At 36.5% G+C, this 14224-nt stretch overlaps 1 protein-coding gene across 6 annotated transcripts in view; it reads right to left on the bottom strand.

Moving 5' to 3' along the window:
- Window positions 1-7084: 7084 nt before the first annotated feature.
- Window positions 7085-14224, bottom strand: part of AASS (aminoadipate-semialdehyde synthase) — a 52383-nt gene continuing 45243 nt past the window's right edge. For 3 of the 6 annotated variants that reach the window (XM_036230983.1, XM_036230984.1, XM_036230981.1), the window contains 5 exons: window positions 12931-13026; window positions 10944-11059; window positions 10193-10281; window positions 9463-9672; window positions 8303-9428 (listed from right to left, as the gene is read on the bottom strand). In XM_036230983.1, coding sequence (XP_036086876.1) covers window positions 9328-9428; window positions 9463-9672; window positions 10193-10281; window positions 10944-11059; window positions 12931-13026 — 612 coding nt within the window. In that variant the 3' untranslated portion in view covers window positions 8303-9327. Of the gene's footprint in view, window positions 8272-8301; window positions 9429-9462; window positions 9673-10192; window positions 10282-10943; window positions 11060-12930; window positions 13027-14224 lie in introns of those variants that run through there. The other 3 variants (XM_036230982.1, XM_016125180.2, XM_036230985.1) reach the window with 3 other exon arrangements.

Genomic DNA, 14224 nt, shown 5'->3' with positions numbered 1-14224 from the left:
TTCACATCTTTTATCCACACATTGTTTTATTACATAACTGTGGTCATGTTGTGAATATATTTTTATTCTATTTTTATATCATTACATTATATTCTATTTTATATTATTACATTTGTTATTACATGTAATTTATAAACTTATTGTGTAATATTCCATGTAGTATGGTGGTTTGCTGCTACATTTTTCTGCCACAATACTGTGACAAACATTTATTTATGTAAAAAGCTTTTACCATATGTAGGATCATTACTTAGTACCAATTTTTGTGATCATTTGGCAAGCAGATTGTATGAACATTTTTATATCTTAATACTCCCTCAACCTGTACAGTTTACAATCCCACTGGCAAAGATTTTAGAGTCCTATTGTTCCATTCATAGGTTCAGGCCTCTTCTTAAATATCTCTTCAGAGCAGTGTCTCAAATCAGCATCCCCTCTTCCCAAGGAAGATATTCAAAATATTTAGCACCGATCATCACAAGGGACATGGGCTGGCTCACTGTCCTGTGTGTGCCAGCTGAATGTGAGCTCACCTCTCTACACCTCCTAGACCCCCAGGACCTCCTCATCTCTTACTCTGCTTTAATTTTCTCAGTAGCAGATTTCGTTTGTGAAAAATATTTTGTATTAGTTTGCTACCTGTCTCCTCTATTATTAGTATAAAAAGCTCCATGAGGAGATTAATGTTGACTCATTTTTTTTTTTTATGTTTATATTCCCACACTTAGAACAGTACCTGGTACATTAAAGGCACTCAATACATTTTAGGTAAATGAATTGATTAATGAATGAGTAGATTTTTGCCTGGAGTGAAAATGCTCTCTTTTGATAGTCCTGAGAAACCTGACACTCTATAGTAATGTCCCTCGACATATAATAAATATCCATTTTGACAAAATATGTCTGTTCTTAGGTTTTCATGTAGCACCTTTGTAAATTAGTTTAATTGTAAAAGGTGTTTCTACATTTTATCTTCAATTTTAAATCATTTGGAGCTGTTTCGCAATCTCACAAAAATATTAAGGATGAGCATAATCCATCTATTTAGTTAATGTACCAGAACTATAAATCCCATCATTGTTCCAGTATTATATACTCCCTGAGAATTTGTGGCAGCTGCTTCTTCATATAAAATTAATATAAATATTTAATATGTACATATTCCATTTAATATTATGCCACAAGAATCTTACTTAATTTTCATATTTCTTACCTGAAACCCCTTAATTTATTAGCATTTAAAATGACTTAGATCATTTCTCTAATATACAAACCTTGGAAAATAAAATCTCTTTATAAGCAGATATGTTTTAAAATATTTTCTTAGAATTGAATTTCACCCACAAATAACACACAGAATGTGAAATAGTAAGCATTCATTGAATTAAACTTTTCAAGGAAAGTGATAAAATCATACATTTGTCAAAATAAACAAAACTCACTTTTATTATTGTAATGCTTGAAAATTATCTACTCACCTGCTAATTACAAGATATTCTGTTACTTTAGAGGTCTCCTCCTCATTAGTACAATATTGGCATGCTAGAGTAGGTTGTATTAAATGTTAAGGCATACAAATGAAACACACTGCACCAGTTTTAAGAATCTAGACATCTAGGTATTAAATTATAGTTAACAAGTTTTTTTAAGGTAATCATTTAAAAAAAAAACGAGATATGGAAGTGGGAGTAAGAGCTGTGGTTGTGAGATCAAAACTTCTTATTATATACACGACGATAACTTCTAATTAGTCCATCAGCTGTGACACATTCTAATCAGGCCACTAGAGACACAGACTGACCTTTGAGAAACTCTCCAAATATGCTAATTTGCAATACTTTGCTGTGAAACTTTAGGCATGCCGTTCACCACATCTCTCAGATTCTTATTATCTTGCTTGACTCCTTGGAGTGTTGCCTCAGTTCTGAATTATCCACAGAGAGAAATAAACTGATGCAAGTAATTTTTTTTTTTTTTTTGCTGCTAATTGGTTTAATGAAGTTATGTATTATTTTAAGGGCCTCAGAAAGTTAAAACCACATTTCATGAGCTTTTTAGAGTAAATGAAAAACATTCCATATTTTGTCTATACAGTATGTCCAGCTTTAAGCTCTTAGGAATACATAAAAAGGTTCAAAAACCACCTAGAGAAAATAATGAAATGGTTAAAAAATAACTAAGGCCAATGAGGGAAAAACGATAACTGGGGTCATTACTGTGTATTCACAGAATCTGTGCCACTCTCTTTCTAAGGTAACTTTCTGTGGCAGACTATATTTTCCAAAAAGATCCCAACAATATCTTCTCTCTTACATGTGACTCTGAAACTCATTCCACTGAGAAGTACAGTCTGTGGTCCCTTCGCTTGAATTCAGGGGGTTTTAACTACAGTGAAAGTGATGCTATGTGACTTCTGTGACTACGTCATAGAAGACAATAATGTTCAGCTTCTGCCTGGTTTTCTTGGGATGTTTACTTTTAAAACAGGGCCATGATGCTATGACAAAACCCATACATTAAGAAGACTTCTGTGGAAAGAAACCAAAGTCCTGGTCCACTGCCCCAGCTGAGCCCCCGGCTGACAGCTAGAACTGACTTGCCATCTCTGAGAGCAAGCCATCTTGAAGTCCATCCCCTAGCTCCCAAACAATGCACCCCAAGTGAGAATGTGTGAAACGGAGATAAACCGTGCCCACTGAGCCACGCCCAAATTGCAGACTGATGGGCAAAACAATCAACTGCCATTTTACACCACTACATTTTGTGGTGGTTTGTTACGCAGTAATGATAACTAGAACACTTCTTATACTTTGAAGCCTAAAAAACTATAAACTATATTTTTCTGACTCCTTTTCAGGTAGAGTTCTGGTTGTGAATTGTGTTCTACCAAATACAGGGAGCCATGAAGTCTAGAAAAATAGATGATCTTATTTTACTATGCATTGTAATATTGTAATAAACCACTATTATGTATTTGCTTATACTTCCCGAATTACTGGCCACTCTGTAAATAGCCTCCCACATGATTTAGAAGACAAAGGCCATCTTTATTTGTGGGATGTAGGGGTGAGAGAAAGGGAAGCATTGAGGATTAGGTAGTGCTTGCCATTTCCTGAGGCAGCAGGAAGTCAGGTGGAAGAACTGGTTTGGGGTGAAATTCCTAGAGTGGCCTCCTTGAGAAACACTAATTTATACTATAAACTCTTAAATTTACACTGAGTTTAAGAAGTCCGGGAGATATCCAATCAGAGATGTCTAGAAGTAGTTGCAAACTTATTCTGAAGTTAAGGTGAGAAAGTTTGGGATTCGTTAGAGATATAGATGACATTTAAAGCCATGAGGTAAGACGCATGCACCCAGAGAGAACAAATATAGAGAAAGAAAATAGAGGCCTCGCCATCGTTTAACACGTGAGCAGATAAATAAGAGGCTGAAAAGAACCACCTTCTTCATTAAGCATCATACAAATTGGACCATTTCCACAATTTCGGCCAATGTTAAATCTCAAATTTCATTGACCAGAACTTATATGTAACCACTCTGTACCAGCCAAAATATTTAAGTTTTTAAACATTATCTGAGCATTTTAAGAAACCATGCTGCTGCAAATCACTCTTCCCTCATCTTTTCTCTTGGTCTTCTTCTCCATGTTTTACAATGTCTTTTCTCTACCAAAATCCCATTTGATTTCTATTTCCTTTTAACTATTTTTTGTCAGCTTAAAAAGAAATCTCCTTTCATCAATAGTTTGGTGGTAAAGCAAGCATGTTTTTTCTTTGTTGGAGTTACCAGGTTCCGATCGAATACAGGGGCTTGTTTCACCCTGTGCAAGCTTCACCAAGAACCTGGCTTGAAGAAATGAACCCAGGCCAAGTGCTGGGTGCTAATTTATGTGGGCCTGGCAACAGTCCTGGACATCATCAATCAAATAAAGATGAGAACAGTATTGATGCAGTTTCATCAGGCTCTCAGGCTGGGAGTGAGATTCATGAATACACTCCAGGGTTTATGAATTTTTTACCCAGCAATATGGTACACATTGCCAATCAACACAACACGAGAAGACACAGGAAATGTTCTGTTTTACCACACCAACAACTGAACAAAGAACGGGACCTGTCAACCTTACAGATTAATACTCTTAATCCTGTGTTTTGTCATTCTTGCTAATCAACAAAAATTAAGAATGAGTGTTAAGACTAAAACAAAACTGGAAATAGGAAGTTATCAGATTAGCTGTCAGCGACTAACAAATATTGCTCCAGAGCAGGCAGCTTTTCTCCCTGGAATTCAGGTTTGGTAAATGTAGTTTCATTCCAAACAATTAACAAATGTCAAGCATTAAAAAAAAAAAAAAAGGCTAATCTATACATATAAGGATAAAATTAGCTACTTTGCACATGGCTGTACAAATTGTGCACTGCTCCAACTGGGGAACTAATCCTATTACAGATATTGAATATTTATTATGACATGTATTTAATATGATTAACATTTACCAGTTTTCTATCAAACGGTAATAAAGTGTGTCGCTCTAATAAATTATATATTTGAAGACAATTTTTTGAAAGACAGAGCATCTTAAAGAAAGAGTGCCTTTCTCTAATTCTCAAAAAAAGCATCACATGGGCTCGTGGTGGTAAAAGAGATTTTAAAAGTCAGAGTGCTTCTAAATTTTAAGTATTTCGAGTCTTCAAAAGACAATCAAATTTCAATATTAAGTCTTGTCACATCAGGCAAACTATTTAACTTTGTGAGACACATTTTCACTTCTGGAAAATCAAAGGCCTGGCCAAGTGGTTATTTTGTTCCTTTCCACTCTACAACCACTTTAAGGTTCTTGTGGAGCTGATACACCTATGGTTTGTTGGAGCGGCATGAGTGTCTAAGGAGTCTTACAAAGGCCTCCAAAAGAATGAAAAAAAACACTCAAAACCAAAATTTTATTAACTTTGATATAAATTTCAGGCAAAGGTGTTGCAAGAGAGAATGCTAATGTTTTCGAACATTTACTAGGTATCGGGCTTTTGTCTTACATTATCTCATTAACCATCCTGTGAGTTAGTTATCCTCATATTATGGAGCAAGAAACAGTTGGTATATTACAGACCCAATCACACTGCTTCTTAGAGGAGAAGAGTCTATTATCTCAAGGGTCTAGGACAAATAAAACTGGACATTGGAAAAATGGTATTATCTGAAAAAAGCCAAAAGAGATAGAAAGATCTGGAAGATGTAAACATTAAGTCTACCAAAATGATTAGACCAGAGCTAAGCATTGACAAACTAGGGCTGCTTTTATAAATAAAATTTTAATGGAACACAGTCATGTCCACTCACTGACGTGCTGTCTATGGCTGCTTTCACACCACAAAGGCAGAAATAAGCAGTCATAACACCCTTTGGCCTGCAAAGCCTAACGTGTTTATTATCTCGCTCTTTATAGAGTTTCCTGACCCCCATCTGCTTATAGCTATAACCTATCCATTCATCCCTAGATCCTACCACCACCGCCTTTATGAATGAATTTCTGCTGGGAAATTTGTTACTGAGAGCCAGTGCAGTGTCTGACGTCATCTATCTTTACCCTTTACCCACACTTACTGGCATTTCCTTTTCTAGCACTGATGTTGGAGCAGTTCTTCAATCACATCTCCTGTACCACGTTATCGTAAAGCCCAAACCAGTTAATTAAACTGCGATCACGACAGGTTCCCCCTCCCACCCAAGGTGCTAGTTTCCTACTTCCTATTCCATCAGGACACTCTTGTTTCCAAATCGATTGTGTTAAACTCTATGTTGTAGCACAAAAACCTGTCACAACAGAAATGACTTTACTTATTAATAGATTATTAATCTCCATATATTATTTGTCACAGGTATTACTGGCCTTAATAACTTTGATCCTTTTCAAATAGCATAGATGTTCTCTTGACTGCCATGTACTTCACACATAATCCCTGCTTATTTCAGGGCAGAATTTGTTTTATATGCTGGAATATGAGAACAGTCTGTGAAAGTCAAACAGGTGTTTAATTTATAGATAACATTTTAAAATTTTTATAACTAATTAATTATATATATGTACACATATACATACACACATATAATTTCCGCAAGGAGCAAAAACAGTTTCATTAGTAATTTAATATTTTTTATAAAAACTTGAGATACAATTCACATTTCATACGATTTACACAAAGTATACAATTCGGTGATTTTTAGTATAGTCACAGAGTTGTGCCACCACTATCACAATTAACTCTACATTTTCATCACCAAAAAGAAATCTCAAATTTATTAGCTATCACTCTCACTCACCTTAAACCCGCCAGCCCTAAGCAACCACTAATCTAGTTTCTCTATATAGAGATTCGACTATTCTAGACATTTCATATAAATGAAATCATATGATATGTGGCCTTTTCTGGCTGACTTCCTTCACTTGGCATAATGTTTTCAAGGTTTATCCATGTTGTAGCATGTGTCAGTACTTCAAATACTATTTCATTGTATAGACATGCCATATTTTGTTTATGCAATTTATTAGTTGACAGACATTTTGCTAGTTTTCATTTTTGGCTATTATGAATAATACTGCTATGAATATTTGTTTACAAGTTTATGTGCGGATATATGTTCTCATTTCTCTTTGGCATATACCTAAGAGTGGAATCGCTGGGTCATGTAGTAACTCTATGTTTAGCCTTTTGAAGAACTGCCAGACTGTTTTCCCAAGTGGCTGTACTATTTTACATTTCTGCCAACAGTTTATGAGGGTTCTAATTTCTCTACATCCTTACCAAGATTTGTTATTATCTTTTTCATGAAGTGGTATGGTATTATAAGTTTGATTTCGTATTTGTATTTCCCTGATGGCTAATAATGTCGAGCACCTTTTCATGTGCTTACTGGACTTTCATCCATCTTCTTTGGGAAACTGCCAATTCAGAGCCTTTGTCCATTTCTCTAAATCAGGATCTTTGTCTTTTTATTTGGTTATATTAATTCTTTATATATTCTAAATAAAAGTTCCTCCCTTATCTAATATATGATTTGTAAAAATTTTCTCTCATTCTGTAGATTGTTTTTTTTTTTTTTTTTTTTTTTTGCTTTCCTCTGGTATCCTTGGAAACACAAAAGTTTTAATTCTGATACTGTCCAATTTGTGTATTTTTTCCTTTTGTTGCTCACCCTTTTGGTGACATTTACTTAAGAAACCTTTGTCTAATCCAAGATCATGAAGACTTATGCCTATGACTTTTTCCAAAAGTTTTATAGTGTTTGCCCTTGTAACTAGGCCTTTGGTTCACTTTGAGTTAATTTTAACTGTGAGGTAAGGGTCCTATTTCCAATTCCTTCACATGTGGATATCCAGCTGTTCCAGCACCATATGTTGAAAAGACTATTTTCCTCTATTAAATTGTCTTAGTGCCCTTTTCAAAAATCAATTGACCATAAACGTGAGAGTTATTTCTGGAGTCTAAATCTATTCCTAGGAGTTTGGAAGTGTTCCTTCCTCACTAATTTTTTGGGAATAATTTAAGAAAAGTAAGTGTCAACTCTTCATAAATGTTGGGTAGAATTCACCTGTAAAGCCATCTGGAGCTAGACTTTTTGTTTTGGGGAGTTTTTAAATTACCGATTTAATGTTATTACTTGTAATTGGTCTATTTTCTATTTCTTCATGATTCAGTCTTGGAAGATTGTATGTTTCTAGGACCTTATTCATTTTTTTAGGTTTTCCAGTGTATTGGCATATAATTGTTTGTAGTAGTCTCTTATGATCCTTTGCATTGCTGAGTTATTGAGAAAGCTTTTTACATCAAAAAGATAAAACTGCATCTGCTGAGTATAGGAAAATATATTCTTGTAGGAAAAAAGTTGCACAATAAATTAACAACTCATTATCACTTCTGCATACATGTGAAAAAATACACAATAGAATTATGAATGTTCCTATAATTGGCATTTCCTGTTTTAAATGTTTTCATGTTAAAATAGACATTTATATTTCAAAAACACTACTGTAATGACTTATTCAAAAACATCATGTTTCGTAGTTTAAAACAGCACAGTAGCAAAAATGGTTGTTGCGCAAAAGTTCAGAGCTATGTTGCCTGGGAAGATAAAAACAAAATGTAATTCTCAATTAAAGTGTGGTTGTGCTCTGTGTAGTATAGATAATGCCTTCTGCTTTAATTCGTTCCAATATTGGTCCATAGATCTCCTTTGAAAAGGGCCCAATCAGGCCTTTAGCTTGAATTTCACCTGGAAGAAAATAAACTTGCAGTCATAATTTTAAAGGTAGTATTAAAGATTGATTTCAATAGTGAAAGTCTCCAGACAGTCATCCATAAAGTCAGAGTCAATGAATTGTTGGAGGTCTAGACATTTTTAAAACAGCTACTTAAATGTCCCTTGCTAAATTATTATTTAATCAATACACTATAAGGAAAAGGGACTAACTTTAAATCGAAAACACTTAAGGACCGTGTCAGAATTTATATGTTTAACAATTAAACTTCTGCCAAGACGATCAAGAATATAGTATAGTAAGAAAGTAAGGTAAACCTAACTGGTCTGCTTTATTTTCTGATGTCATTTTATGTAAAAGTATAACACCAACAGAATGAATTAAAACCAGTCTGGTTATTTGGGCATGGGCACCTATAAGGCTTGCTGAAACAGTAAGTCTGGGCACTTTCCTTAAATGCCATTATGACCTCATCCCTGATCGCTTCTTCACTCTGCTTCCTCAATAACTAAGTACATGGTTTAATTTGATGTTAGCTGGAATGCTATCATAGATATGTTTTCTCATTATTTGATATTGATATGCTTTGATGTTTTTTACTCCCCTCACATTTTTAGAAGGGCCAAATGGGGTATTATTCAGAAGTAATGCTTATTTGAACATGTATGTGATCTTAAGAGTAAAGTGGAGAGTTGAAATTTGAGTTCATTTTGTCCAAAATATTTACTGAGTACTGATAATATACTGAGATATGAAGATTAATAAAACATAGTCTTGATTTTTAAAGGTCTGAAGTGAGCTATTTCAGTGTTACCACCCCCAAAATATGAAAAACCAAAGAAAGAAAAAAGAAGGCATTAATATTCCTTGACAGCCTCTCTACATGGTAGGAGCTTTATGTATTATATCACTTTAGTATCACAACATCCTATAAATTAGAGTTGGCAATCTCCTCTTGAAAAATGAGAAAACTCTGGCTCAGAGATGCTGTATAACTTGTACCCCATCACTCAGCCATCTTGTGACTGAGCTGGGGCAGAAATCAGGTCTAACTACAAAGACCATGCTTTTTACCACCAGAGAGTGATCCTCCAGTCAGCTAGCACTTGGCTTTTCTGAGATGGCTCACTTTTCATGAATGCCAGTGTCAAACTCAAGAGCAGAGATTTGATGTCCAGGCACTGAATGATTTGGAAAAGATATGAAGACAGACTCAGTCTTCCAATGAAACAACTTACCATCAAGCAACATCTTGGCTGCCATCGCGGTGGGTAACCCCACAGTTTTAGCCATGGCTGAAAAGCCTTTGGTGTCTCCATAAACCACAAGATTAATAGTTTTACTTTCTAAATGTCCAGAAGGATGTCTGATTCCAAAGCTGTCTCTCATCACAATCATATCTTTCTCTCCGGGACCTCAAAGTAAACAAACATATTTTAAAATGCCAGTAACATCACAACTCCAATATCGTATCTCATCTCCTGCTGCTGCCCTTCTGCTCTCACAATTATATATGGTTCTAAGACAATTATCTATTCCAGTTTTTCACCCAAAGACCAAGTGAAAAACCCAAAGAATGTATAACTCTGATCATGTTCTTCTATCTAGGTTGTTATCACCATAGCCCGGCCACAGATACCAGAACATCGCTATAGAGGTCACCTGATTTTCTCATAAAAACACTCCTTTCACCATTTCCTAATGAGTTAAAAATTAAATGTAAAACTAATACTTTTTTCCCTTTCCCATATTACCCAAGTTCATTCTTAATAGTTCTCTTATTCTTCCCTCTGGAAAAAGAGCCCAAGTTTCTTTCCCTCACATTACACTTCCCCACTCCTACAACTTGGCTTCAGTCCTCCAATCTAATTTTTCAGTCATACTGATGACATCTTATGATTCTCTGGGTTAGTTAGTAAAAAGACCATGACCTACCGTATGAAAGTTTTGTGGCTAAATGTTTGGAGAGCGCTTCCACAACAGACTCTGCCTGAGGGACTTGTTCATTCCCAAGCAAGCCCAACCTGAGAAACACAAGAGATGGCTGCATTAGTTCAAGTCCTATATACATTCTCACTTGGAAAGCAGAAGGAAGCGTTTCTCGGATTTATCCTTAAAAGGGCAGTATCACAAGATGACAGTTCAAGTTATAGGACTCTCCTAAATCGTGAAATAAAAATAACAATATTAATGTCTTAACCTTTAGAATCATTCCCAGACTCCCCCAGGCAGCTCCCCCTGGAGCAGAACTGACGCATTGGAAGTCCATGCTGTTGCAAAGCTTTTTAGGAGACTAACTTACAGGTTAGGTCTCCCACATTAGGGATACCAGCAAAATGTGCCAGTGCCGTGTAAACGAGTGTTTTAAAGTAGTTACAGGAAGACTTGGAGAACCTCCTGCAGGACAGAAAAAAATATCCCACTTTTCTTGGGAATTGAGTAGCAAAGTGTCTCAAACTAAGTATTCCCCAACTGAATTTCCAATGGAATGTCTCTCCTTATTTGGGTTTTATCCCCACATGAACATGGTACATGATAATCTCTCTACAATAGGCAAACATTAGGGCAGCAAATTAATCAAAGACAATGTACAATGTTTGGCTCTGTTTTGACTTTCCTTTGACAGGAAAAGACCAAGTAACCATTGATCCAATATTTTGCTCTAATTTGATTGGTGGGTGCCTACCATACAGCAGCCTCCAGCTGGGTATTGTCCCCTCCTAGTTTCTTAAGGACAGCTTCCTTGAGTGCATCAGACTTGGAGGAGGGTGGAATTCCAACTAGATCACAGAGGAGCTCTTTCTGTTTAGAAAAAATAAAAATAAAAAATTCTCAATTCCTAATAAAATAAAAAATAAGTTGAGAAAGTATTTTTTAAGACATTATACCTCAAATGCAACTCAAAATTTAAATTAGAAATAATAAATTGTAACACGTACATGTGCACACCCACACATCAATAAATGCATAGTATTCCAGAACATTTAACAACACAAATGGATCATAACATTAAATCAATACTAGACAGATAGTATTAAATTTACCATCACATTTCCTGCTTTTGCATATTCTCTCCATTACTTTTTCACTCATTCTGCCTTACTCTTCAGCAGTCCATTTTGGCCAGGATACAGTGAAAAGAGCTTATTGCTCTGGTTGCTAGTAGCAACCAGAGTTCTTTTATAGAATCGAGAGATGAGAAAGACCTTGCAGATAATAAAATTTCAAAGGAAGAACACTTAACTTCCTTGGTCATAGCTTTTTCTACTTTTTAAATAAGACTTTTTTCCAGGCTCCCCAAGGAAGTTATGCTTCAGATTAAAGGGTCAACAAACTAGTTCACAGGCCAAATTTGGCTCACCATCTGGCTTTGTAAATAAAAGTTTTATTGGAACTCGCTCATTTGTTTATGTATTGTCTATGACAGAATTGAGTAGTCTGACAGAGGATGCATGGCCCATAAAGCCTAATACATTTTCAATCTGATCTTTCACAAAAAAAAATAAAATAAAATTGCCAACCCCTTATTTTAGACTTTAGCTACCAAGATATTTGGGCCAGTCCCAAAATGCCTATACCAACCTTCCCAATGCAGCTGCCTCAATCCTAGATTCACCCCATGGATACTTATTCATTCCTGCCCAACAAGTACATTTATGAAACAGATTGCAAACATTCTCAGACACACAAAAAACTAAATTGAAAAGGAACTGGCTAGCAAGATAACCAAAGTTTCTTTGGGAAACTTACTGGAATTAGCAATATTGATCCTTTTCTCCCTGTGACAAATTTCTGGTACTTCAATTGGAATATGGGAACATTAAATTTTTTTTTTGCTTACAAAAGTTATTATTTATTTTTTACATGATCTATTTTTTAAATTCATTCATTCATTCATTCATTCATTGGTGACATTGGTTAATGAAATCCAGTAAGTTTCAGGTATACAATTCAATAGTAAGGTAGGTGTGTGTGTGTGTGTGTGTGTGTGTGTGTGTGTGTGTGTGTGTACTGCATTGTGTATTCCCCTCCCATAATTAGATTTTTTTCTGTCGCCACATATTTGACCTCTAGTACTCCATCTACCTCCCCCCTCTCCCCTCTCTCTCACTCTGCGGGAACATTAATTTAAGTTGGACGACTATCTAGTAACAAGTTAATTCCAGGTAGTTGGAAGCTCTATGTGCAGTTCCTAGCCTCCAAAGCCCCTTCCAACCCTAAGACTCAGATATGGGTATAAACTTGGTAACTGAAAACTCAAATTACTCATGGTTACACATGGCCAAATGAAATAACTGATAGGATTCACAGACTGGGAATCCAGTTCTGTGACACCATCAGCCACTCTCCTGAATTATCAATTTCAGGAAGCCCAAGCTTAATTTCTGTCACTTAAACAAGTGGCAGAGCCCAGAGCCCAGTGCAGAGAGCAAGTCGATCTCTTCCTAGGGCTGAGGGAATGATTGAGTGGTAAGAGTTGCTGCAGGAAATACCAAGTGAGTTAGCATCCATGCTCTCTCCATCCTCCCACAACAGCGAAGGGAAAGGAGACTTTGGGGCTAGGGCTTATCCTCTTACATGTAAGCCACTATAGCAACTATAGTTCAAAGCTAACCTTTTCAGAAGGTATTTCTGAAGAGCAGCGGACAGTGTGTAATTCTGGAGTCACTCACCCAGGTGAGAGGCTTGGCCTCGGGTCCAAGGGCAGGAAATGCATCTCTGTTTATAAGACCCAATTTCACAAACCCATTCAAGGCTTTGGCATATCCCTGTAATGAGAATTATTAAGAAATATATGAAAATTATCTCTTGAAAGAAAATAAATTAAAAATCTTTTTTGAAGAGGGGGATCTGCCTTTACAATTCAAGAAGAAAACCAATTGAAGAGATTCATTTGTATTGCTAGTAAGGATGCGAACTTACTTGTGTTATATGCTTTCCAGTTCAGCAAACCAGTATGCAATAGAATAGCTGTTTTCACTCACAATGGAATGAGCTTGTCAGAATAAACCCCCAAAACAGATAATCCATTCTACTAATTAAGAGCCACTATTCTCATACATATAGGGAACAAGAAAAAGAGGTGAAGCAAAGAGATTTTTCTAAAATATCATCACTGATAAAAATTCCTCATGCACCCTTCACTGTCTGCAGGATGAGGCTAAAGTCCTTGGTATATTCTATAAAGTCCATCCTAATATGTCCCCCTAGCCTACTCACTAATCATCATCTCCACCACTCACTACTCCCCAAACATGCTGTGCTCTTCCAGGACCTGGGCCTCTGTGCACACTGCCACTGTGCCTAGATTGTGGGAGCCACCCTTCCTCACCTGTGAAATGTTTAGTCCTCCCTTAAGACCCAGCTCAGGGTACCTACTGAGCCCCCTAGGTGAATAGGCACTCCCTTTTCTGTATTTCTGTATTCTTTTGTACATATCTCTATTACGGCACTTGACACAAATGATAATTGTCTATTCAGCTGCTGGACTGTAGGTATAGAAAATGTGTGTGTGTGTGTGTGTGTGTGTGTGTGTGTGTGTGTGTGTGTTCTTCATCCCCATGCCCTCACCACATAATCCAGGATTCCAGTATGCTGAAAGAGAACCAATGACTAGATGACCAGATGCTGAATGATGATGAAGTGAAGAAAGACTATAATGGCATGTTCTCCTGTGAGCAAATTTGGGGTGGAGGGGATAGGAAAGCCAAAACAAGAAATAAGGGGGCTTTGTATCCACTTCAATGAGAGAGAGAGAGAGAGAGAGAGAGAGAGAGAGAGAGAGAGAGAGAGAGAGAGAGAGAAGAAGAAGAAGAAGAAGAAGAAGAAGAAGAAGAAGAAGAAGAAGAAGAAGAAGAAGAAGAAGAGGAGGAGGAGGAGGAGGAGGAGGAGGAGGAGGAGGAGGAGGAGGAGGAGGAGGAGGAGGAGGAGGAGGAGGAGGAGGAGGAGGAGGAGGAGGAGGAGGAG

Source organism: Rousettus aegyptiacus, unplaced genomic scaffold, assembly GCF_014176215.1.
Source record: "Rousettus aegyptiacus isolate mRouAeg1 unplaced genomic scaffold, mRouAeg1.p scaffold_m13_p_13, whole genome shotgun sequence".
Lineage (NCBI taxonomy): Eukaryota > Metazoa > Chordata > Mammalia > Chiroptera > Pteropodidae > Rousettus > Rousettus aegyptiacus.
The sequence above is the reverse complement of the archived record's forward strand: the minus strand, read 5'-3'. Positions and strand labels throughout refer to the sequence as shown.